Raw genomic sequence first — 23,318 nt, 5'->3', positions numbered from 1 at the left:
TGAGTAAAGATGAAAGTCACAAACGCAGAAATGAAACAGGTTTCAGCAAAGGGAGGCCAGCCTTACTAAATAGACATAGGAAAGGTAACTTTGCGATCAGCACAAAAACCTACAAAAGACCACGCAGAGTGTGCAAAAAGAACCTCCGCACCGACTTACGGTGCGGAGGGGCCACTCTGCATCCCAGAGCTTCCAGCTAGCAAGACAAAATCATGAAAACCAGCTGGACAAGAAAACTGTGAACAAATAATGACTATCAGGAACTTAGCTTCTGCAGGAAAGGCAGGTCACCAGAGAGATCCAGGAGCGAACTGAACCAATACAAAAACATTGGTAGCTGGCAAGGAGTAACGATCTGAGAGGAGTTAAATAGAACAGCCAACCAAAGGATAAACCACGTCACCTGTGTAAGGAACCTCAGAAGCAGCAGCTTTACTCAAAGCCACTAGAGAGAGCCCATAGACAGAACTCGCCGAAGTACCATTCACGACCACAGGAGGGAGTTCGACAACAGAATTCACAACACGTCTGCCAAAAATGTTTGGACTATATTTTTTGAGTAATTTACGGTACTAATGTGGAGTAAATTTTGAACAATTTGTGGGGCGTTCTTCACCACAGCCCATCCAAGCTCTATCCAATTTGGCAGAGCTGGCCGGGATTGGGATAAAAACAGCAAAAGTCACTTTAGGACAATTTCGAATTGCTAAAAAATTTGCATAATTTCAAAGACATCTATGCATGATAACTGGGAAAAACACTGTAAATAAATGGGTCTTATGTGATCCCCATTTGTAGGTGGGTTTCCTAGATCCCTGGTCTCCTTTCATATGCATAAAACAAACTGACAAGAAAAGAACGTGAGTTAAAATGGGGACATGAACTGATGTGAGTAGTTTAAAGTAGGAATTGTGTTTATTTCATCATAGGCCTTGTTGACCTCTCTCCAAATTTAACATTTCTGGTTGTGGCCAAAAAGTTCAATTTTGTCTCATCACTCCAAGTTACCTTGTTCCAGAAGTTTTGAGGCTTGTCTCTGTGCTGTGTTGTGTATTGTAGGTGGTATACTTTGTGGCATTTGTGCAGTAATGGCTTTCTTTTGGCGACTCGACCATGCAGCCCATTTTTCTTCAAGTGCCTCCTTATTGTACATCTTGAAACAGCCACTCCGCTAGTTTTCAGAGAGTCCTGTATTTCTGCTGATGTTATTTGTGGGTTTTTCTTTGCATACCAAACAATTTTCCTTTGAGTGGACAACATTATTGTTGGTGTACCTGACAGTGGTTTTGTTTTTACACAGCCCCTGATTTTCCATTTGTTAGTCACAGTTTGAACACTGCTGACTGGCATTATCAATTCCTTGGTTATATTTTTGTATCCTTTTCCTGTTTTATACAATTCAACTACCTTTTCCGTTAACGATTCTTTTGCTTTCCCCATGACTCACAATGCAGAAATGTCAGTGGCTGGATGAAAGATGCAAGAGTCTGTCTGGATCCCAGAAACTCACTCAGCTTTTATGCACACACACACTGATTACAAGCAAACAGGTCATAGGTGAGGATGTTACCTTTAGTAGCCATTCAAACCCATTTGTGTCAACTTCTGTGCATGTTATCAGGCGAAAATCACCAGGGTATGCGAACTTTTGCTCAGGGTCATTTGGATGTTTTGGGTTGTCATTATGATTTAAAAAGAGAAAACACAGTAGTTTGACAATAAATGGCTTCACCCAACCACTAACCATGAGTGGAGAAAAAAGTTTTGGTGTTATCATTCATAGTCTCTGAAAAAAGGCTTAGAAAGCAAAAATTCTTCCAGGGTATGTAAACTTTGAGCACAACTGTATCTCCGAGCAGTGTTGTGGAATATGTTGATGCTACATAACTAGCAGAAAATGAATAAGGAGACATTACCTGAATGCTGCGCTGCAGGTATCCTTATACTCCTGGAGTTTTACACAAACCATATTCAGAAACTGATCCGAGTAAGCACTTAAGTCACGCATTAAATTCATCAGGTCCTGAATAGTCTTCTCCACAATGAACGTGCTCTGGAAGAGAATTCAATAACAATACAGCACATTAGTTATTTCCTACCTGCGGAACAATGGATATGCTATTTATAGAGTAATTAACTGAAAAAAAAAAAGATGATCTTATTAAATAAAGAGACAATAATAGTCAAGATCTATGATGATTTTATGATATCTCATCCTGCTAAAGACTGTCAGGAAGATTTTAAAATGTTGTTTAAGAGTGCTTGGATACAAGTATGACAGAATGACAAACAAACTGATAACGCTTACGAATTTTTAGCATATATATTGGAGATTGGGACAGAGACACTGTGAGCCTGAAGAACAGACCTAGGCAAAGAGTAAGAATTAGGCCGGAGTCACACTACCGTAGAATACAGACGAGTGCTATGCGAGAAAACAATCTATGGGGCAGCTCACATCATGGTATTTTTACTTTGGCGTATTCTATGTGTATGTAAAATCACAGCATGCTGCAATTGTACATGTATGTTGGCCGAGTCACACCAATGCAAGACTATGGGTGAGAGAAATAAGACCATGCGAGTGCTGTCCGATGTTTACGCACCGGTGTCCTTTGAAAAGCTGGCAAATTATGAGCGGCGTACAGTAAAAGTACAATGACAGGTTAGAATAGTATATATAGAATAGATATATACATATAGAATCCATATATATGTGTGTCACTGACATCTATATATATTGATATTGCATAGATAGATACAAAAAACCCCAGGAAATCATCTGCCGCGTACAGTATAATCACAGAGTGACAAGTTACAATAGAATAGATGTGTGTATATATATATATATATATATATATATATATATATATATATATATAAATATATATATATATCTACTATATAAAGCTGAATGTGTGTGTATGTGTGTGTGTGTGTGTGTGTGTGTGTGTGTGTGTATGTGTGTATGTCCGGGATTGGCATCTGCACCGTCGCAGCTACAGCCACAAAATTTTGCACAGTCACACGTCTGGACCCCGAGAGCGTCATAGGCTATGTTGTGAGGCGAAATTTTAACCCTGCGCGTTCCAATTCACCAAACAATTTTGCCCCTATCTACATAATGGGGAAAAAAGTGAAAGGAAAAGTGTTGGAAGCGTCACAGCTACAGCAACAAAATTTTGCACAGTCACACGTCTGGACCCTGAGAGCGTCATAGGCTACGTTGTGAGGTGAAATTTTAACCCCGCGCTTTCCAATTCACCAAACAATTTTGCCCCTATCTACATAATAGGGAAAAAAGTGAAAGGAAAAGTGTTGGAGGCGTCGCAGCTACAGAAACAAAATTTTGCACAGTCACACGTCTGTACCCTGAGAGCGTCATAGGCTATGTTGTGAGGTGAAATTTTAACTCCGTGCTTTCCAATTCACCAAACTATTTTTCCCCTATCTACATAATGGGGAAAAGTGAAAGGTAAAGTGTTGGAGGCAAATTGACAGCTGCCAGATGTGAACAAAAGGGACTTAAAGAATGAGAGCGATGGCGCAAAAGAGTATATACCGATCAGTTGCTAAGGTGGGGTCCCAACATGGGATACTCACCACACACGGGGATATGAACACACACACAAAATGCGCCACACACTACCACGTGCTTGAACACATATACCACCCTCAGCACACATTTCACCACACATACACCAACCTCGCCACATAAAAGTCGAAACACAAAAGTCGCCGCTCAAAACTCGCCACGCGCAAAACTTGCCACATGCAAAAACTAGGCTCACGCAAAACTCGCCACAAGTGCAAAACTCACCTCATGGAAAACTCGCCACACGCAAAACTTGCACACGCGGAAAAATTGCCACATGCACAAAATTTGCAACACATGCAAAAGTTGCCTCACACAAAACTTGCACATACTCAAAAGGCACCAGACATAAAACTCACCACGCGCAAAACTTGCCATGCGCAAAACTTGCTGCACACAACTTGCTACACTAACCTGTCACATGCAACTCGACACACAAAAAGTTGCTACACGCATGTTGCCACACAAAACTCATCTCACAAAAGTCGCTACATGCATGTCGCCACACACAACTCAACACACACAACTTGACAAAAGAAACTCGCCCTAAAACACACACAAGTCTGGTATTAGCCTTCAAAAATAAAAATCTGATTAATAAGCAGACAAACTACAAGAGCAACAAATGTACCATATAGGAAATACAGCAGCTGTCAGTCACATGACCTGTCTATTATGTGTATGTGTGAGCTAATATATACTGCCAGGGGGAGGGCTTCCTGTTGGCTGGGGATTTATCAGGCTGCCAATTTATCTTACAAATACTGAGGTAAAAATACTGAGCAAATAACGTGTTAACGAGGTCTAATACAGAAGATCACACAGGTATATACTATATACAGGGGAGATGACACACAGATATATACTATATACAGGAGAGATGACACACAGGTATATACTATATAGAGGAGGAGATGACATACAGGTACATACTATATACAGGAGGAGATGACATACAGGTATATACTATATACAGGAGGAGATGACACACAGGTATATACTATTTACAGGAGCAGATTACCTACAGGTATATACTATATACAGGAGGAAATGACACAGATATATACTATATACAGGGGAGATGACACACAGGTATATACTATATACAGGGGAGATGACATACAGGTATATACTATATATAGGAGGAGATGACATACACGTATACACTATATATAGGAGGAGATGACATACAGGTATATACTATATATAGGAGGAGATGACATACAGGTATAAACTATATACAGGGGAGATGACACACAACAGGTATATACTATATACAGGGGAGATGACATACAGGTATATACTATATACAGGAGATGACATACAGGTGTATACTATATATAAGGGAGATGACAAACATGTATATACTGAGGTGAAAATGAGAGGTGTGAGGTGAAAATGAAAAGGTGTGAGTGCAAAATGAGAGGAGTGAGGGAAAATAGTGCAGTGATCGGAAAATGACAGATGTGAGGTCGAAATGACAAGTGTTAGGGGGGAATGAGAGGAGTGAGGGAGAAAATGAGAGGTGTGAGGGAGAAAATGAGAGATGTGAGGGGGAAAATTAAAGATGTGATTGGGAAAATGAGAGGCGTGATGGGAAAATAAGAGAAGTGACGTGCTATAACTAACCACAGATATTTACTATGCCCAGGCAACGCTGGGCTCTTCAGCTAGTATATATATATATATATATATACACATATACACATACAGTTAAGTCCATATATATTTGGACAGAGACAACATTTTTCTAATTCTGGTTATAGACATTACAACAATGAATTTTGAACAAAACAATTCAGATGCAGTTGAAGTTCAGACTTTCAGTTTTTATTTGGGGGTATCCACAGTAAAATTGGAAGAAGGGTTTAGGAGTTTCAGCTCCTTAACATGTGCCACCCTGTTTTTAAAGGGAACAAAAGTAATTGGACAGATTAAATAATTTTAAATAAAATGTTCATTTTTAGTACTTGGTTGAAAACCCTTTGTTGGCAATGACTGCCTGAAGTCATGAACTCATGGACATCACCAGACGCTGTGTTTCCTCCTTTTTGATGCTCTGCCAGGCCTTCACTGCATTGGTTTTCAGTTGCTGTTTGTTTGTGGGCCTTTCGGTCTGACGTTTAGTCTTTAACAAGTGAAATGCATGGTCAATTGGGTTGAGATCAGGTGACTGACTTGGCCATTCAAGAATATTCCACATCTTTGCTTTAATAAACTCCTGGGTTGCTTTGGCTTTATGTTTTGGGTCATTGTCCATCTGTAGTATGAAACAATCAGTTTGGCTGCATTTGGCTGGATATGAGCACACAGTATGTCTCTGAGTACCTCAGAATTCATTCTGCTGCTTCTGTCCTGTGTCACATCATCAATAAACACTAGTGACCAAGTGCCACTAGCAGCCATGCATGCCCAAGCCATCACACTGCCTCCGTCGTGTTTTACAGATGATGTGGTATGCTTTGGATCATGAGTTGTACCACGCCTTCGCCATATTTTTCTCTTTCCATCATTCTAGTAGAGGTTGATCTTGGTTTCATCTGTCCAAAGAATGTTCTTCCAGAACTGTGCTGGCTTTTTTAGATGTTTTTTAGCAAAGTCCAGTCTAGCCTTTTTATTCTTGATGCTTATGAGTGGCTTCCACCATGCAGTGAACCTTCTGTATTTACTTTCATGCAGTCTTCTCTTTATGGTAGATTTGGATATTGATACGCCGACCTCCTGGAGAGTGTTTTTCACTAGGTTAGCTGTTGTGAAGGGGTTTCTCTTCACCATGGAGATTATTCTGCGATCATCCACCACTGTTGTCTTCCGTGGGCGCCCAGGTCTTTTTGCATTGATGAGTTCACCAGTGCTTTCTTTCTTTCTTTCTCAGGATGTACCAAACTGTAGATTTTGCCACTCCTAATATTGTAGCAATTTCTCGGATGGGTTTTTTTCTGTTTTCGCAGCTTAAGGATGGCTTGTTTCAACTGCATGGAGAGCTCCTCTGACTGCATGTTTACTTCACAGCAAAACCTTCCAAATGCAAGCACACCTCAAATCAACTCCAAGCCTTTTATCTGCTTAATTGAGAATGACATAACAAAGGGATTGCCCACACCTGTCCATGAAATAGCCTTGGGGTACCGTCACACTATAACATTTCGATCGCTACGACGGTACGATTCGTGACGTTCCAGCGATATCGTTACGATATCGCTGTGTCTGACACGCAGCAGCGATCAGGGTTCCTGCTGAGAATCGTACGTCGTAGCAGATCGTTTAGAACTTTCTTTCATCGCTGGATCTCCCGCTGTCATCGCTAGATCGGTGTGTGTGACACCGATCTAGCGATGCGATCCAGCGATGCGTTCGCTTGTAACCAGGGTAAACATCGGGTAACTAAGCGCAGGACCGCGCTTAGTTACCCGATGTTTACCCTGGTTACAAGCGTTAAACTAAAAAAAAAAAAACAGCACATACTTACATTCTGGTGTCCGTCAGGTCCCTTGCCGTCTGCTTCCAGCACTGTGACTGCCGGCCGTAAAGTGAAAGCAGAGCACAGCGGCTGTGCTTTCACTTTCACTTTACGGCCGGCAGTCACAGTGCGGGAAGCAGAGACTGCAAGGGACCTGACGGACACCAGAATGTAAGTATGTGCTGTTTGTTTTTTTTTAGTTTAACGCTTGTAACCAGGGTAAACATCGGGTAACTAAGCGCGGTCCTGCGCTTAGTTACCCGATGTTTACCCTGGTTACCCAGGGACCTCGGCATCTTGGTCGCTGGAGAGCGATCTGTGTGACAGCTCCCCAGCGACCACACTACGATTTACCTACGATCACGGCCAGGTCATATCGCTGGTCGTGATCGTAGGTAAATCGTATAGTGTGACGGTACCCTTGGAGTCAATTGTCCAATTACTTTTGGTCCCTTTAAAAACAGGGTGGCACATGTTAAGGAGCTGAAACTCCTAAACCCTTCATCTAATTTTAATGTGGATACCCTCAAATGAAAGCTTAAAGTCGGAACTTCAACTGCATCTGAATTGTTTTGTTTAAAATTCATTGTGGTAATGTCTGTAACCAAAATTAGAAAAATGTTTTCTCTGTCCAAATATATATGGACTTAACAGTATATGTCAGTGACACACACACATATATATATATATATATATATATATATATATATATATATATATATGTATTTATATTGCATAGTAGATAGAAAAGAAGCCGGTAATTCCGCGTTCTGTAAAATCACTGCTGGAGCCGACAGGATAGAAGAGATGGATTACATACAGTAAATACAAATAGAATAGGTAGATATAGAGATGTAAGTGACAAATACAATTAGTGCAGTATGTTTGCAAATTACTGGACATGTATTTAATTAAAACAAGATTTTTCGGCAAAAAATTGCCCGGGTTCCCCTTATAAAGTCTATGCAGACAGCTGCAGGCTAATATTAATAGCCTAGGAAGGTGCCATGGCTACTGACCCCCCCCCCCCCCCCTTGGCTAAAAACATCAGCTCTCAGCCGCCCCAGAGAAGGCGCATCTCTAAGATGTGCCAATTCAGGCACTTAGCCTCGCTCTTCCCACTTTCCATGTAGCGGTGGCAAGTGGGGTAATAGTTGAGGGGGTTGATATCACCCTTGTATTGTCTGGTGACATCAAGCACCGAGGTTAGTAATGGAGAGGTGTCAATAGCACGCCCGTATTACTAACCCCATGGTTACCTTGTAATAAAACACAGACACTCAGAAAAAAGTCCTTTAATTGAAAGAAAGACATAGACTCCTTTAATATTCTTAAATAAACCATACTTATGACCTCGCCTAACTCCACCAAAGCCCTCGATCTCCTGTAACAAAACTAAAATAAAAAAACAACAATATACCAAACCAGTTTGTCGTTCTCTCCCACGTCATAATCCATGTCTGGGGGAGAAATAGCCACTGGTGAATGAGATGTTGCGCGCAAAGCCTCAGTGATGTCACTGAGGCTGCACTCCCAGCCGGACTGAACTGCCGTGATCTCTGGACCGTGGAAAAAAGTCAGTGATGAGGCCACTCCAGTTTAAGTTGTGTCTTCACAGAAGATCACCATGTATTGAGATACTCTGTATTAAGGAAAAAACATGGGAGATGCTGTGTACTCTCTATCTGGTGAACATAGTTGCCAAGCAATGGCTGTGTCATGACTCTGTTGTCGGATTTCCCACAACAAGGGGCTCCTTCCCTGTCCCCAACGCTAGGGGTGCCCTAGCTCGCCCTGTTCCCTGGAGTACTTACGCCGGGGCCACGTACCTTTCCTTAGCTCATGAATCCACTTTCAGTCTGTACCTTTCCCCCAGCCAGGGAAGAGGGGAGTAGTAGTGTACTGTAATATACCAAACAGACTAACAAGGTGATCGAACAGGAATAACGAAAAATACCAAACATTCAAATATACTCACTCAGACAACAGAAAAATGCATCGGAGAGTGGAGGATGGGGTTAAACTACAATAGGCGAAGAAAGGGAATCACACACTCAAAACTTAGCAACAGTCACAGATAAATCTATCAAACATCATCTCCAATAACAACCTCTGACAATGAATACTAGCCAGGGCCTTGTTTATATAGGAGATGTGAGAGGCTAAGGCCATGTTCACACTTTGCGTTTTTTACCGCGGAACCGCAGCGATTTTGCCGCTGCGGGTCCACTGCAGTTTCCATTGCGTTTACAGTAACATGTAAACCCTATGGAAACCGCAAACCGCTGTGCACATGCTGCGGAAAAAAACGCGCGGGAACGCAGCGGTTTACAACCCGCAGCATGTCACTTCTTTGTGCAGAATCGCAGCGATTCTGCACCCATAGGAATGCATTGATCTGTGGCTGTGCTCACCATGCGGGAGGTAAGCGGATAATGTGCGGGTGGTACCCGGGGTGGAGGAGAGGAGACTCTCCTCCAGGCCCCGGGAACCATGTTTGTGTAAAAAAAAAAAAAAAGAATTAAAATAAAAAATAATGATATACTCACCCTCTGACATCCCTGTTAGAAAGGATCATGGCTGAAGGTGCCCAATAACATGCACAACATGTCTCATAAATGATAAGCAAATAAAGCAGTGACTAAATCAGTTGAATAAATAAAATTATACAGCTCTGGCAAAAATTAAGAGACCACCACATCAAAATCCTGTCATGGGCAGCCCAATCTCCAGACCTGTACTCCATTGAAAACCTCTGGAATGTAATCAAGAGGATGATGGATAGCCCCAAGCCATCAAACAAAGAACTTCTTAAATTTTTGTGCCAGAAGCAGTGTGAAAAGCTGGTGGAAAGCATGCCAAGACGCATGAAAGCTGTGATTAAAAGTCATGGTTATTCCATAAAATATTGATTTCTGAACACTTCCTGAGTTAAAACATTAGTGTTGCTGTATCTAAATGATTATGAACTTGTTTTCTTTGCATTACTTGAGGTCTGAAAGCACTGTTTTTTTTTTGTTTGTTTTTTTTTTTTTACCATTTCTCCTTTTCAGGAAAAAAATACAAAATTTATTGCTTGGAAATTCGGAGACATGTTGCCAGAAGTTTATTGAATAAATGAACAATTTACATTTTACTTAAAAACCGTATTTTTCGGACTATAAGACGCACCGGACCATAAGACGCACCCCAAATTTGGGGTGAAAATAGCAGAAAAAAAGATTTTTTATAAGATGGGGGTCCGTCTTATTGTCTGAATTTACAGTATCTTACCTGAGGGCTGGCGGTGGCAGAGCAGGGTCACAGGAGGCAAGGTGTCGGCAGAGGTGGGGTGATGCTGGGATGAGGAGGTGCTGGGATGAGAAGGTGCTGGGATCAGGAGGTGCTGGGATCAGGAGGTGCTGGGATCAGGAGGTGCAGTGAGAGGTATGGCGTGAGAGGGGTCCCAGGCTTACCATGCAGGCAATGCAGGCTTACCGTGGCGGCAGAGGTCCGGTGGCAGAGGTGCAGCGGCAGAGGTGCGGTGGCAGAGGTGCAGAAGCAGAGGAGGCGCAGTAAGCGGGGTCCCTTTCCCCGGTATGGTGATGCAGCAGCCCGGTATGCAGCAGAGCCGGGTGAATCCTGTTGTTATCGGTGGGCGCGGCCATCTTCCTGAGGCCGCGCGTGCACAGATGGAGCGCTCTGCTTCCCAGGGCTTCAGGAAAATGGCCGCCGCGATCTCCATCTGCGCACGCGCAGCCTCCCGCGGCCATTTTCCTGAAGCCCCGGGAAGCAGACCTCTGCCGCCACGGTAAGCCTGCATTGTGACTATTAGACGCACCCCCTCCATTTTCCCCCCTTTTTTGGGGGGGAAAAAGTGCGTCTTGTAGTCCGAAAAATACGGTACCTATAAAAGAGAAAAATCAGACAAACTGAACATTTTGCAGTAGTCTCTTAATTTTTTGCCAGAGCTGTATAGTACCTGGAACTGTATCTCCAAAACAGAAGTGGCACCCAACTCTGGCTGTTGTGTTACATGAGCCCTGCGGTCAATCAGCGCTGGTGTCACTTTCCCCGCCTTCGGACGTATAAGTAATCAAGAGGAAGCGAAAGCTGTAGATGGCCGCTCACTTACGCTTGACGCCAGCACTGATTGGGCGAAAAGCTCACATATAACAACCTCACAAGGCTCTGGGAAAGCAAGTGCTGACACTGCTGGAATGGAGCCAGCGTAGGTGGCGAGTATAGGTGTTATTGTTTTAAAGAGGGAAACCATGCAGATCAAGAACGGGTTATACTAGCATTGGATAACGCCTTTAAGACCTTTACTGGCTAAACAAGCAGGGCAGTAACTTCGATGCATGCAATGAAGCTTTATCCTGCATAACAGTCACGGTTTTCTTAAAAAATGCAGACTTTTTCCTATACCAGTGCTTGTGTCTTCTAAAAACTGGCAGTAGGTTAGGAGGTTTATTTTATTTTAAGTCCGTCCTTAAAGGGAACCTGTCACCCCCAAAATTGAAGGTGTGCTAAGCCCACCTGCATTAGGGGCTTATCTACAGCATTCTGTAATGCTGTAGATAAGCCCCCGATGTATCCTGAAAGATAAGAAAAAGAGGTAATATTATACTCACCTGGGTGGGCGGTCCGGTCCGATTGGCGCCACGGTCCGGGGCCTCCCATCTTCATAGGATGACATCCTCTTCTTGTCTTCACGCTGCGGCTCTGGCGCAGGCGTACTTTGTCTGCCCTGTTGAGGGTAGAGCAAAGTACTGCAGTGCGCAGGTGCTGGGCCTCTCTGACCTTTCCCGATGCCTGCGCACAGCAGTACTTTGCTCTGCCCTCAACAGGGCTTACAAAGTACGCCTCCGCCGGAGCGTGAAGACGTCATCGTAAGAAGATGGGAGGCCCCGGACCGGACCCCAACGCCCATCGGACCGAACCGCAGCGGGACCGCCCTTGGGTGAGTATAATCTAACCTCTTTTTCTCATCTTTAAGGATACATCGGGGGCTTATCTACAGTGTTACAGAATGCTGCAGATAAGCCCCTGATGCCGGGGGCTTAGCTCACCTTCGATTTTGAGGGTGACAGGTTCCCTTTAACCTGCAATGATTCCACAAGATCATCTTTAATAATACCAGCCAATAGCGTCCACTCCTGATCCAGCCACGGACAGTCACATAGATCAGGTCAGTCAAGGATCACTCTCAAGTCATCAGTCCATAAAACCTTTGAATATTCTGTCTTCAGATATTTCTTGGTAAAATCATTACTTTTCATCTTGTGTGTGTTGTTCAGTGGTGGTTGGGATTCAGCCCTCCTTAACTCGGCCACGTCTCAGAGCACCGGACACCTTGTACTTACGGGTATTCCAGTGGGGTTACAGTTCTGGAATATGACATCAATGGAGGATGTGTCCCCGGTCGCTTCTCGTTTGATTCTTCTCAAATCTTTAGAAGTTTTTTTTTCCCTCAACCTGTTTTTGCAACGCTTTTGACTATTTGCATCAAAACTTTTGATGGTTCCGAGAGCATGCTTTAATATTTTACCTTCAAGAGTGCTACATCCCTCTGTAAGACTTTTAACAATTTTTACTTTTTAGAGCAAGTTCAGTAATTTGTTTTGACCCATTTCACATGAGGAAAACAAGCTACCTAATAATTTTGCACACCTTGAAAGGGATGATATCCCTAGGGCGCACCTTCCCTCACTACACAAATATACATCAACTGGTCTGCTTCATCCAATATGCAAGTTTATACAGATAGGATGTCACACTCGGACATGGGTAAGTCAGGCGGACGACACAGCATACAACTACAACGGAATGGAAAATGGGAAAAAGACCCTTAAGGTAGAGAGCAAGGGATTTGACACCTCCTGGCACCAACCTGTGCCTGTCCCTAAGCTTCCCTAACGCTCTATGCAGGTCCTTCCCCCCACCGCTGTCACATGCCTAGTTCCTGATTGTCTCCTCAATGTACCCATGGGTACTGAATGGCAAGGACGCTAGCTTCACCACTGCAGATGGTAAAACACAGGGGAAGAGGCAAACACTGGTAAAAAAAAAGGGATAAAACAGCACCAGGAATCTGAACTCCCACAGCTGCAGCAAAACCATTGACACAGGAGAGCTCCTCTCTGCAAGTTGGTCTACATAGAATAACTATTACCTACGGCCAGCTGATGGGCCATGTGAAAATTTAAAAGAAGGTGGGAGTGGTTACCAAACAAAATCAGCTGGCCTTCCTAAAAACTGACATTAACTCTTGCAGGATCAAAAGGAAAAAATAGCATTTAACCAGAGCTGCCATGAATCCCATAATGAATCATGACATTAAAGTTGGAAAATCTGCATAAAATGATATGATCACAATACCCACTTGCCTAATAACTGAGCACACAGTGTATTATTATGAGAGGCAGGATCACAATGACGGGTAACACCTCAACACGAAGCTGATAACACAGGATTCACCAATCACAATAAGTGATGCCACAGCTGACCCTGCTCTCCCTCTATAGACAATGAGCTCTGCACATGCTGATTAGATGTTTCAATGCAAAATATAGGGTCAGAGCCTGTTTATTGTGGTTAATATATGAGTGATTACTGATGCAAAAGGAAGTTAAGAGTCTAAAAAAGTCCAAGTGGCCAGTGCGAAAATTGCAAATTTCTATTTTTTTATTATTTATACAGCTTGTGATAAGGAAATAAAACATTGCTGAGACCCTGGTTCCAGTGATGTGTCACTTGCTGGTCTGCTTGCTGTTATGTTGACACAACCACTGTTTTTGTGCTGCAGAATTAACAGTTCTCTAAATGCTGATCTCTGTATAACTCTGCCCACACCACTGATTGTACACAGAAAGCTGCCAATCAGTGGTGTAGGCAGGATTACACAAGAGAATTTGACTAGGAGCAACAAGACAATTAGTCCTGTAGTGATAATCTACTGCTGACAAAGCACTGATTTTATTGAAATAACACATAGCCTAGTATGTGACATACCGTTGGAATCAGGGTCTCTGGCCCTACATCAAGCTGTTCTCAGATTACATATGAAACCTGCTGACAGATTCCCTACATAACCCTTGCCCACACCACTGATTACTTGAGAAGTTTAATCCAAAGTTCAGGATTTGATGACCACCATTAGAAAAAATTCTACAATAAGTTATCAGTTGTCAGATAGTTAAATTATCTAATCTGTAAAACGTCAACAATCACTTTTAATTAGATGTAAATTGTATCATGCGGAAATCTATCAAGAAACTTGTATCGTCCTTGTTTCAATCACAAGTTGCATACAGTTACTTCCTATTATCTGAAACGCATTAAATTCCCACTGAGAGATTTTTGAACATTACTCATCCCCACTGTTGTCAGTGATGGGGTCTCTTCGGCAGGGGGCTCCAGTGACCCGAGGTGGCAGCTCTCATTAGGGAAGAGATGCTCATCTATAAATCAAAATGTCAGCATAGCAAGGCTGGTGGCAGGCTGAAAGAGCTGGTGCGTTATGTTCCATACAGCTTCACCTGTCTTTGGGGAAGGGCTGCAGCTAATCATCCATTCTACACTGACACCTTTTGCTGACTCAGCTCCCACTGTCCTCCTTCTAGCTCACACTGGGAGATGTCTGATTGAGCTGATAGAATCTTGATAACTCTACACTGATAGAAACTTATTGGAAAATCTTCCCAGCTAGTCAGGAATGATAAGTGAAATGACGCATGCACGCCAATATGTATACCCTAATAGAGAAATTGAGGGTATGTCACGTATCATTTAGAGGAGTGCAGCAAAAAAAAAAAGAATTGGAGTCATTCAGAAAATTTGTTATGTGCCTGGGGACATTTCTCACTAAGGGTATGTTCACATCACATTAGAACACCACGGCTGTGGTGAGCGCTCTGGGAGAATATGCTACACGCGTCCTATCCCGATTGATCGAAGAGTAATTTTTGGTATGTACACACGTGGTCAAAATTGTTGGTACCCCTAATTTAATGACAGAAAAACCCACAATCGTCACAGAAATAACTTGAATCTGACCAAATAAATAATAAAAGATCTATGAAAATGAACAAATGAAAGTCAGACATTGCTTATCAACCATGCTTCCACAGAATAAAAAAAAAAAAAAAACTCATGAAATAGGCCTGGACAGAAATGATGGTACCCTTAACTTAAAGGGAACCTGTCTGTTATGACCTGGTGGTTAAGAGGCCACACTGAAATGACCTGGTGGCTAAAACGCAACATGGAACGAGCTCTGAGAAGGTCGTATCTTTACTGACCGCGGTCCCTAATCCTAACAACACAACTAGAAATAGCCGTGGGATGTTCCTAGACACCTCGTCACAGCCTAAGATATAACTACCCCTAAAGAAGGAAATAGAAAGCTATCTTGCATCAGAGAAACCCCCAAAAGGAAAGATAGCCCCCCACAAACATTGACTGTGAAAGGAGAGGGAAATGACAAACACAGAAATGAAATTAGAATTCAGCAAAGGGGAGGCCAATACTAAACTAGATAGACAGAGAGCAAAGCATACTGTGCGGTCAGTATTAAAAACTACAAAATCCACGCAGAGTTTACAAAAATGAACTCCACACCGACTCACGGTGTGGAGGGGCAAATCTGCTTTCCCAGAGCTTCCAGCTAGCCTAAATAAGACATAGTGACAAGCTGGACAAAGAGACAAAATGCAAAGCAATAGAGTCCAAACAAATGGACAAACAAACTAGCAAAACTTATCTTTTATCATACAATTATTAGGTTCTGTAGAAGGACGTAGATCTGGGTATTTATTATGATGGAATATAGGCTGAACTGGATGGACAAATGTCTTTTTTCGGCCTTACTAACTATGTTACTATGTTACTATGTTTTGCAGACAAGGACTGGCCATATGAGAAATCCAAGGGAAGAATCAAATCCAACCAAGAACATTGACAGCAGGCATGGACCAAAGCCCAGAGCAGGTTTAAATAACAAACCCAGGCAAGGCGATTAGTGAAGGCAGCTGCTACAGCTACCTAACGGAGTAGCAGTTCCACTCGAAACCACCAGAGGGAGCCCAAGGGCAGAACTCGCAAACATACCATTAGCAACCACAGGAGGGAGCTCCAGAACGGAATTCACAACAGTACCCCCCCTTGAGGAGGGGTCACCGAACCCTCACCAGAGCTCCCATGCCGATCAGGACGAGCCAAATGGAAAGCATGAACCAAATCGGGAGCATGAACATCGGAGGCAACAACCCAAGAATTATCCTCCTGGCCATAACCCTTCCACTTCACCAGATACTGAAGCTTCCGCCTCGAAAAACGAGAATCCAAAATCTTCTCTACCACATATTCCAATTCCCCCTCAACCAACACCGGAGCAGGAGGATCAACGGAGGGAACGATAGGTAACACATATCTCCGCAACAAGGATCTATGGAACACATTATGAATGGAAAAGGAAGCTGGAAGGGCCAAACGAAAAGACACTGGATTGATAATTTCAGAAATCTTATAAGGCCCAATAAAGCGAGGCTTGAACTTAGGGGAAGAAACCGTCATAAGAACATGACGAGAAGACAACCAGACCAAATCCCCAACACGAAGCCGGGGACCAACACACCGATGACGGTTAGCAAACGCTGAGCCTTCTACTGAGACAACGTCAAATTGTCCACCACATGAGTCCAAATTTGCTGCAACCTGTCCACCACGGAATCCACACCAGGACAGTCAGAAGGCTCAAGCTGCCCTGAAGAAAAACGAGGATGAAAACCAAAGTTACAAAAAAAAGGCGAAACCAAGGTAGCCGAACTAGCCCGATTATTAAGGGCAAACTCGGCCAACGTCAAAAAGGTCACCCAATCATCCTGATCAGCAGACACGAAGCATCTCAAATAGGTTTCCAAGGTCTGATTGGTTCGCTCCGTTTGGCCATTTGTCTGAGGATGGAATGCAGAAGAAAAAGACAAATCAATGCCCATTCTAGCACAAAAGGACCGCCAAAACCTAGAAATGAACTGGGAACCTCTGTCAGACACAATATTCTCCGGAATACCATGCAAACGAACCACATGCTGAAAAAAATAATGGAACCAAATCAGAAGAGGAAGGCAACTTAGGCAACGGCACCTGTTGTGAATTCTGTGGTCAAGCTCCCTCCTGTGGTCATGAGTGGTACTTCGGCTGGTTCTGTCTATGAGCTTCCTCTGGTGGATGTGAGTGGGGCTGCGGCTTCTGAGTTTCCTCCCTCAGGTGACGAGGTTAAGTCGTTAGGTGCTGCTCTATTTAACTCCACCTAGTTCTTTGTTCCTGGCCTCCAGTCAATGTTCCAGTATTGGTCTTGCTCTCTCATGGATCGTTGTTGTGGCCTGTCTGCCCTGCATAAGCTAAGTTTTGCTTGTGTTACTTTTGTTTGCTATTTTTTCTGTCCAGCTTGCTATATTGGTTTTTCTTGCTTGCTGGAAGCTCTGAGACGCAGAGGGAGCACCTCCGTACCGTTAGTCGGTGCGGAGGGTCTTTTTGCGCCCTCTGCGTGGTTGTTTGTAGGTTTTTGTGCTGATCGCAAAGCTATCTTTCCTATCCTCGGTCTATTCAGTAAGTCGGGCCTCACTTTGCTAAAATCTATTTCATCTCTGTGTTTGTATTTTCATCTTTACTCACAGTCATTATATGTGGGGGGCTGCCTTTTCCTTTGGGGAATTTCTCTGAGGCAAGGTAGGCTTATTTTTCTATCTTCAGGGCTAGCTAGTTTCTCAGGCTGTGCCCGAGGCGCCTAGGTCTGGTCAGGAGCGCTCCACGGCTACCTCTAGTGTGGTATGATAGGATTAGGGATTGCGGTCAGCAGAGTTCCCACATCTCAGAGCTCGTCCTATGTTATTAGTAACTATCAGGTCACTTTGTGTGCTCTTAACCACTAGGTCCATTGTGGTTCTGAATCACCAGTTCATAACAGGCACCAAATGGACCATCTTAGAAAACCGGTCACAAACCACCCAGATGACAGACATCTTCTGAGAAACAGGAAGATCAGAAATAAAATCCATGGAAATATGCGTCCATGGCCTCTCAGGAATAGGCAAAGGCAAAAGCAACCCGCTGGCACGGGAACAGCAAGGCTTAGCCCGAGCACAGGTCCCACAGGACTGCACAAACGAACGCACATCCCGCGACAAGGAAGGCCACCAAAAGGACCTAGCCAACAAATCTCTGGTAACCGAAAATCCCAGGGTGACCAGCCAACACCGAACCATGAACCTCAGAAATTACCCTACTAGTCCAACTATCAGGAACAAACAATTTCCCCACAGGACAGCGGTCAGGTTTATCAGCCTGAAACTCCTGAAGTACCCGCCGTAAATCAGGGGAGATGGCAGAAAGAATCACCCCCTCCTTGAGGATCCCAGCCGGCTCAAGAACTCCTGGAGAATCAGGCAAAAAACTCCTAGAAAGGGCATCAGCCTTCACATTCTTAGATCCAGGAATATACGAGACCACAAAATCAAAACGTGAAAAAAACAAAGACCACCGAGCCTGTCTAGGATTCAACCGCTTAGCAGACTCGAGGTAAATCAGATTCTTGTGATCAGTCAAGATCACCACGCGATGCTTGGCTCCCTCAAGCCAATGTCGCCACTCCTCAAATGCCCACTTCATAGCCAACAACTCCCGATTGCCGACATCATAATTACGCTCAGAAGACGAAAATTTTCTGGAGAAGAAGGCACATGGTTTCATCAAAGAGCCATCAGAATTTCTCTGAGACAAAACGGCCCCTGCCCCAATCTCAGAAGCATCAACCTCAACCTGAAAAGGGAGAGAAACATCTGGCTGACGCAACACAGGGGCAGAAGTAAAATGACGTTTAAGCTCCTGAAAGGCCTCAACAGCCGCAGAGGACCAATTCACCACATCAGCGCCCTTCCTCGTCAAATCGGTCTGAGGCTTCACCACACTAGAAAAATTAGCAATAAAGCGACGATAAAAATTGGCAAAGCCCAAAAATTTCTGAAGGCTCTTTACAAATGTAGGTTGAGTCCAATCATGAATGGCCTGGACTTTAACAGGGTCCATTTCAATAGCCGAGGGAGAAAAAATGAAACCCAAAAAACAAACCCTCTGAACTCCAAATAGGCACTTAGACCCCTTCACAAACAACGCATTAGAACGAAGGACCTGAAACACCATTTTAACCTGCTTCACATGAGACTCCCAATCATCGGAGAAAACCAAAATATCATCCAAATACACAATCATAAATTTATCCAGATAATTCCGGAAGATATCATGCATAAAGGACTGAAATACCGATGGAGCATTAGAGAGCCCGAATGGCATCACAAGATATTCAAAATGGCCTTCAGGCGTATTAAATGCTGTTTTCCATTCATCACCTTGTTTAATACGCACAAGATTATACGCCCCTCGGAGGTCGATTTTAGTAAACCAACTAGCACCCTTAATCCGAGCAAACAAATCAGAAAGCAAAGGCAACGGATACTGGAATTTGACAGTGATCTTATTGAGAAGGCGATAATCTATACAGGGTCTCAAGGAGCCATCCTTCTTGGCAACAAAAAAAAATCCCGCTCCCAACGGTGACGAAGACGGGCGAATATGCCCTTTCTCCAAGGACTCCTTTACATAACTCCGCATAGCGGCATGCTCTGGCACAGACAGATTGAAAAGTCGGCCCTTAGGGAACTTACAGCCAGGAATCAAATTAATGGCACAATCGCAGTCCCTATGAGGAGGCAGGGAACTGGACTTGGGCTCATCAAATACATCCTGGAAGTCCGACAAAAACTCAGGAACTTCAGAAGAAGGGGACGAGGAAATGGACATCAAAGGAATATCACTATGTATCCCCTGACAACCCCAACCAGTCACAGATATAGATCTCCAATCCAGCACTGGATTATGTTCCTGTAACCATGGAAAACCCAGCACAACAACATCATGCAAATTATGCAACACCAAAAAACGAATATTTTCCTGATGTGCTGGAGCCATGCACATGGTTAACTGTGTCCAGTACTGAGGTTTATTCTTGGCCAATGGCGGAGCATCAATCCCCCTTAAGGGAATAGGACTCTGCAAAGGTTCCAAGGAAAAACCACAGCGCCTGGCAAACTCTAAGTCCATTAAGTTCAGGGCAGCGCCAGAATCCACAAATGCCATAACAGAAAAGGACGACAATGAGCAAATCAGGGTAACAGACAAGAGAAATTTAGGCTGCACAGTACTAATGGTAACAGACCTAGGGACCCTCCTAGTACGCTTAGGGCAATCAGAAATAGCATGAGCTGAATCACCACAGTAAAAACACAGGCCATTCTGACATCTGAATTTCTGCTCTAGTCAAAATCCTATCACATTGCATAGGCTCAGGACTTCGCTCAGAGGACACTGCCATATGGTGCACCGCCTTGCGCTCACGCAAGCGCCGATCAATCTGAATGGCTAGAGACATAGATTCGCTCAAACCGGCAGGCGCAGGAAAGCCCACCATTACATCTTTAAGGGTTTCAGAAAGACCTTTTCTGAAAATAGCAGCCGGCGCCTCTTCATTTCATTTAGTGAGCACAGACCACTTTCTAAATTTCTGGCAATGTAATTCTGCCGCTTCCTGACCCTGACACAGGGCCAACAGTGTTTTCTCAGCATGATCTACAGAGTTAGGTTCGTCATACAACAATCCGAGCGCCTGAAAAAATGCATCTACATTCAATAATGCCGGATTCCCTGTTTCAAGAGCAAATGCCCAGTCTTGAGGATCACCACGCAGTAAGGATATGATGATTTTCACTTGCTGAATGGGATCACCAGAAGAACGTGGTTTCAAAGCAAAAAACAATTTGCAGCTATTTTTAAAGTTCAAAAACTTGGATCTGTCCCCAAAAAACAAATCAGGAGTAGGAATTCTTGGCTCTAGAGCCGGAGTCTGAACAATATAATCTTCCATACCAGAGCATATATCCAGCACCACCCAGATATCAAGAGGAAAAAAAAGGCAGAACAGAGCACAGAAAAAAAAATGGATCAGAACTCTTTTTTTTCCCTTCTTTTGAGACGCATTCAATTCATTCTTGGCCTGCTGTACTGTTATGACCTGGTGGTTAAGAGGCCACACTGAAATGACCTGGTGGCTAAAACGCAACATGGAACGAGCTCTGAGAAGGTGGTATCTTTACTGACCGCAGTCCCTAATCCTAACAACACAACTAGAAATAGCCGTGGGATGTTCCTGACACTCCCTAGACACCTCGTCACAGCCTAAGATATAACTACCCCTAAAGAAGGAAATAGAAAGCTATCTTGCCTCAGAGAAACCCCCAAAAGGAAAGATAGCCCCCCACAAATATTGACTGTGAAAGGAGAAGGAAATGACGAACACAGAAATGAAATTAGAATTCAGCAAAGGGGAGGGCAATACTAAACTAGATAGACAGAGAGCAAAGGATACTGTGCGGTCAGTATTAAAAACTACAAAATCCACGCAGAGTTTACAAAAATGAACTCCACACCGACTCACGGTGTGGATGGGCAAATCTGCTTTCCCAGAGCTTCCAGCTAGCCTAAATAAGACATAGTGACAAGCTGGACAAAAGAGACAAAATGCAAAGCAATAGAGTCCAAACAAATGGACAAACAAACTAGCAAAACTTATCTTTTGCAGACGAGGACTGGCCATATGAGAAATCCAAGGGAAGAATCAAATCCAACCAAGAACATTGACAGCAGGCATGGACTAAAGCCCAGAGCAGGTTTAAATAACAAACCCAGGCAAGGCGATTAGTGAAGGCAGCTGCCACAACTACCTAACGGAGCCGCAGTTCCACTCGAAACCACCAGAGGGAGCCCAAGGGCAGAACTCGCAAACATACCATTAGCAACCACAGGAGGGAGCTCCAGAACGGAACTCACAACACCTGTCACCCCGAGAATCGCGGGTGAGGTAAGCCCACCGGCATCAGGGGCTTATCTACAGCATTCTGTAATACTGTAGATAAGCCCCCGATGTTACCTGAAAAAGGAGAAAAAGACGTTATATTATTCTCACCCAGGGGCGGTCCCGCTGCTGGTCAGGTCGGATGGGCGTCTCTGGTCCGCTCCGGCGGCTCCCATCTTCATTACAAGACATCCTCTTCTGATCTTCAGCCACGGCTCCGGCGCAGGCGTACTTTGCTCTGCCCTCTTGAGGGCAGAGGATAGTACTGCAGTGTGCAGGCACCGGAAAGGTCAGAGGCCCGGCGCCTGCGTACTGCAGTACTTTGTCTGCCCTCAACAGGGCAGAGCAAAGTACGCCTGCGCCGGAGCCGTGGCTGAAGATCAGAAGAGGACGTCTTGTAATGAAGATGGGAGGCGCCGGAGCAGACCAGAGATGCCCATCCGACCTGACCAGCAGCGGGACCGCCCCTGGGTGAGTATAATATAACGTCTTTTCTCCTTTTTCAGGTAACATCGGGGGCTTATCTACAGCATTACAGAATGCTGCAGATAAGCCCCTGTTGCCGGTGGGCTTACCTCACCCGTGATTTTCGGGGTGACAGGTTCCCTTTAATATTTTGCTGCGCAACCTTTTGAGGCAATCACTGCAATCAAACGATTCCTGTAACTGTCAATGAGACTTCTGCACCTCTCGACAGGTATTTTGGCCCTCTCCTCAAGAGCAAAGTGCTCCAGTTGTCTCGTGTTTGAAGGTTGCCTTTCCCAGACAACATGTTTCAGCTCTTTCCAAAGATGCTCAATAGGATTTAGGTCAGGGCTCATAGAAGGCCACTTCAGAATAGTCCAATGTTTTCCTCGTAGCCATTCTTGGGTGTTTTTAGCTGTGTGTTTTGGGTTACTATCCTGTTGCAAACCCATGACTTGTGACTGACACCAAGCTTTCTGACACTGGGCAGCACATTTCTCTCTAGAATCCTTTGATAGTCTTGAAATTTCATTGTACCCTGTACAGATAGACACCCTGTGTCAGAAGCAGCAAAGCAGCCCCAGAGCCTCCCCCATGTGTTCTTTTCTTGACATGCTTCATTTTTCCATCTGTGAACATAGAGCTGATGTGCCTTGCCAAAAAGTTCCATTTTTGTCTCATCTGTCCACTGGACATTTTCCCAGAAGCTTAGTGGCTTGTCAACATGTAGTTTTGGCAAATTCCAGTCTGGTTTTTTTATGATTTTTTTTTCAACAATGGTGTCCTTTTTGGTTGTCTTCCATGAAGTCCATTTTGACTCATACAATGATGGATGGTGCGATCTGACACTGATG

The 23,318-nt window shown here is 44.0% G+C and overlaps 1 protein-coding gene across 1 annotated transcript in view; it reads right to left on the bottom strand.

Moving 5' to 3' along the window:
* Positions 1 to 23,318, bottom strand: part of EXOC4 (exocyst complex component 4) — a 684,877-nt gene that overhangs the window by 236,551 nt on the left and 425,008 nt on the right. The window contains exon 12 of the mRNA XM_069765360.1: positions 1,917 to 2,053. Within this exon, the coding sequence (XP_069621461.1) occupies positions 1,917 to 2,053 (137 nt within the window). The remainder of the gene's footprint in view (positions 1 to 1,916; positions 2,054 to 23,318) is intronic.

Source organism: Ranitomeya imitator, chromosome 4 (genome assembly GCF_032444005.1).
Source record: "Ranitomeya imitator isolate aRanImi1 chromosome 4, aRanImi1.pri, whole genome shotgun sequence".
In the NCBI taxonomy this organism is placed as follows: Eukaryota; Metazoa; Chordata; class Amphibia; order Anura; family Dendrobatidae; genus Ranitomeya; species Ranitomeya imitator.
This window is presented reverse-complemented; position numbering and strand designations above follow the sequence as displayed.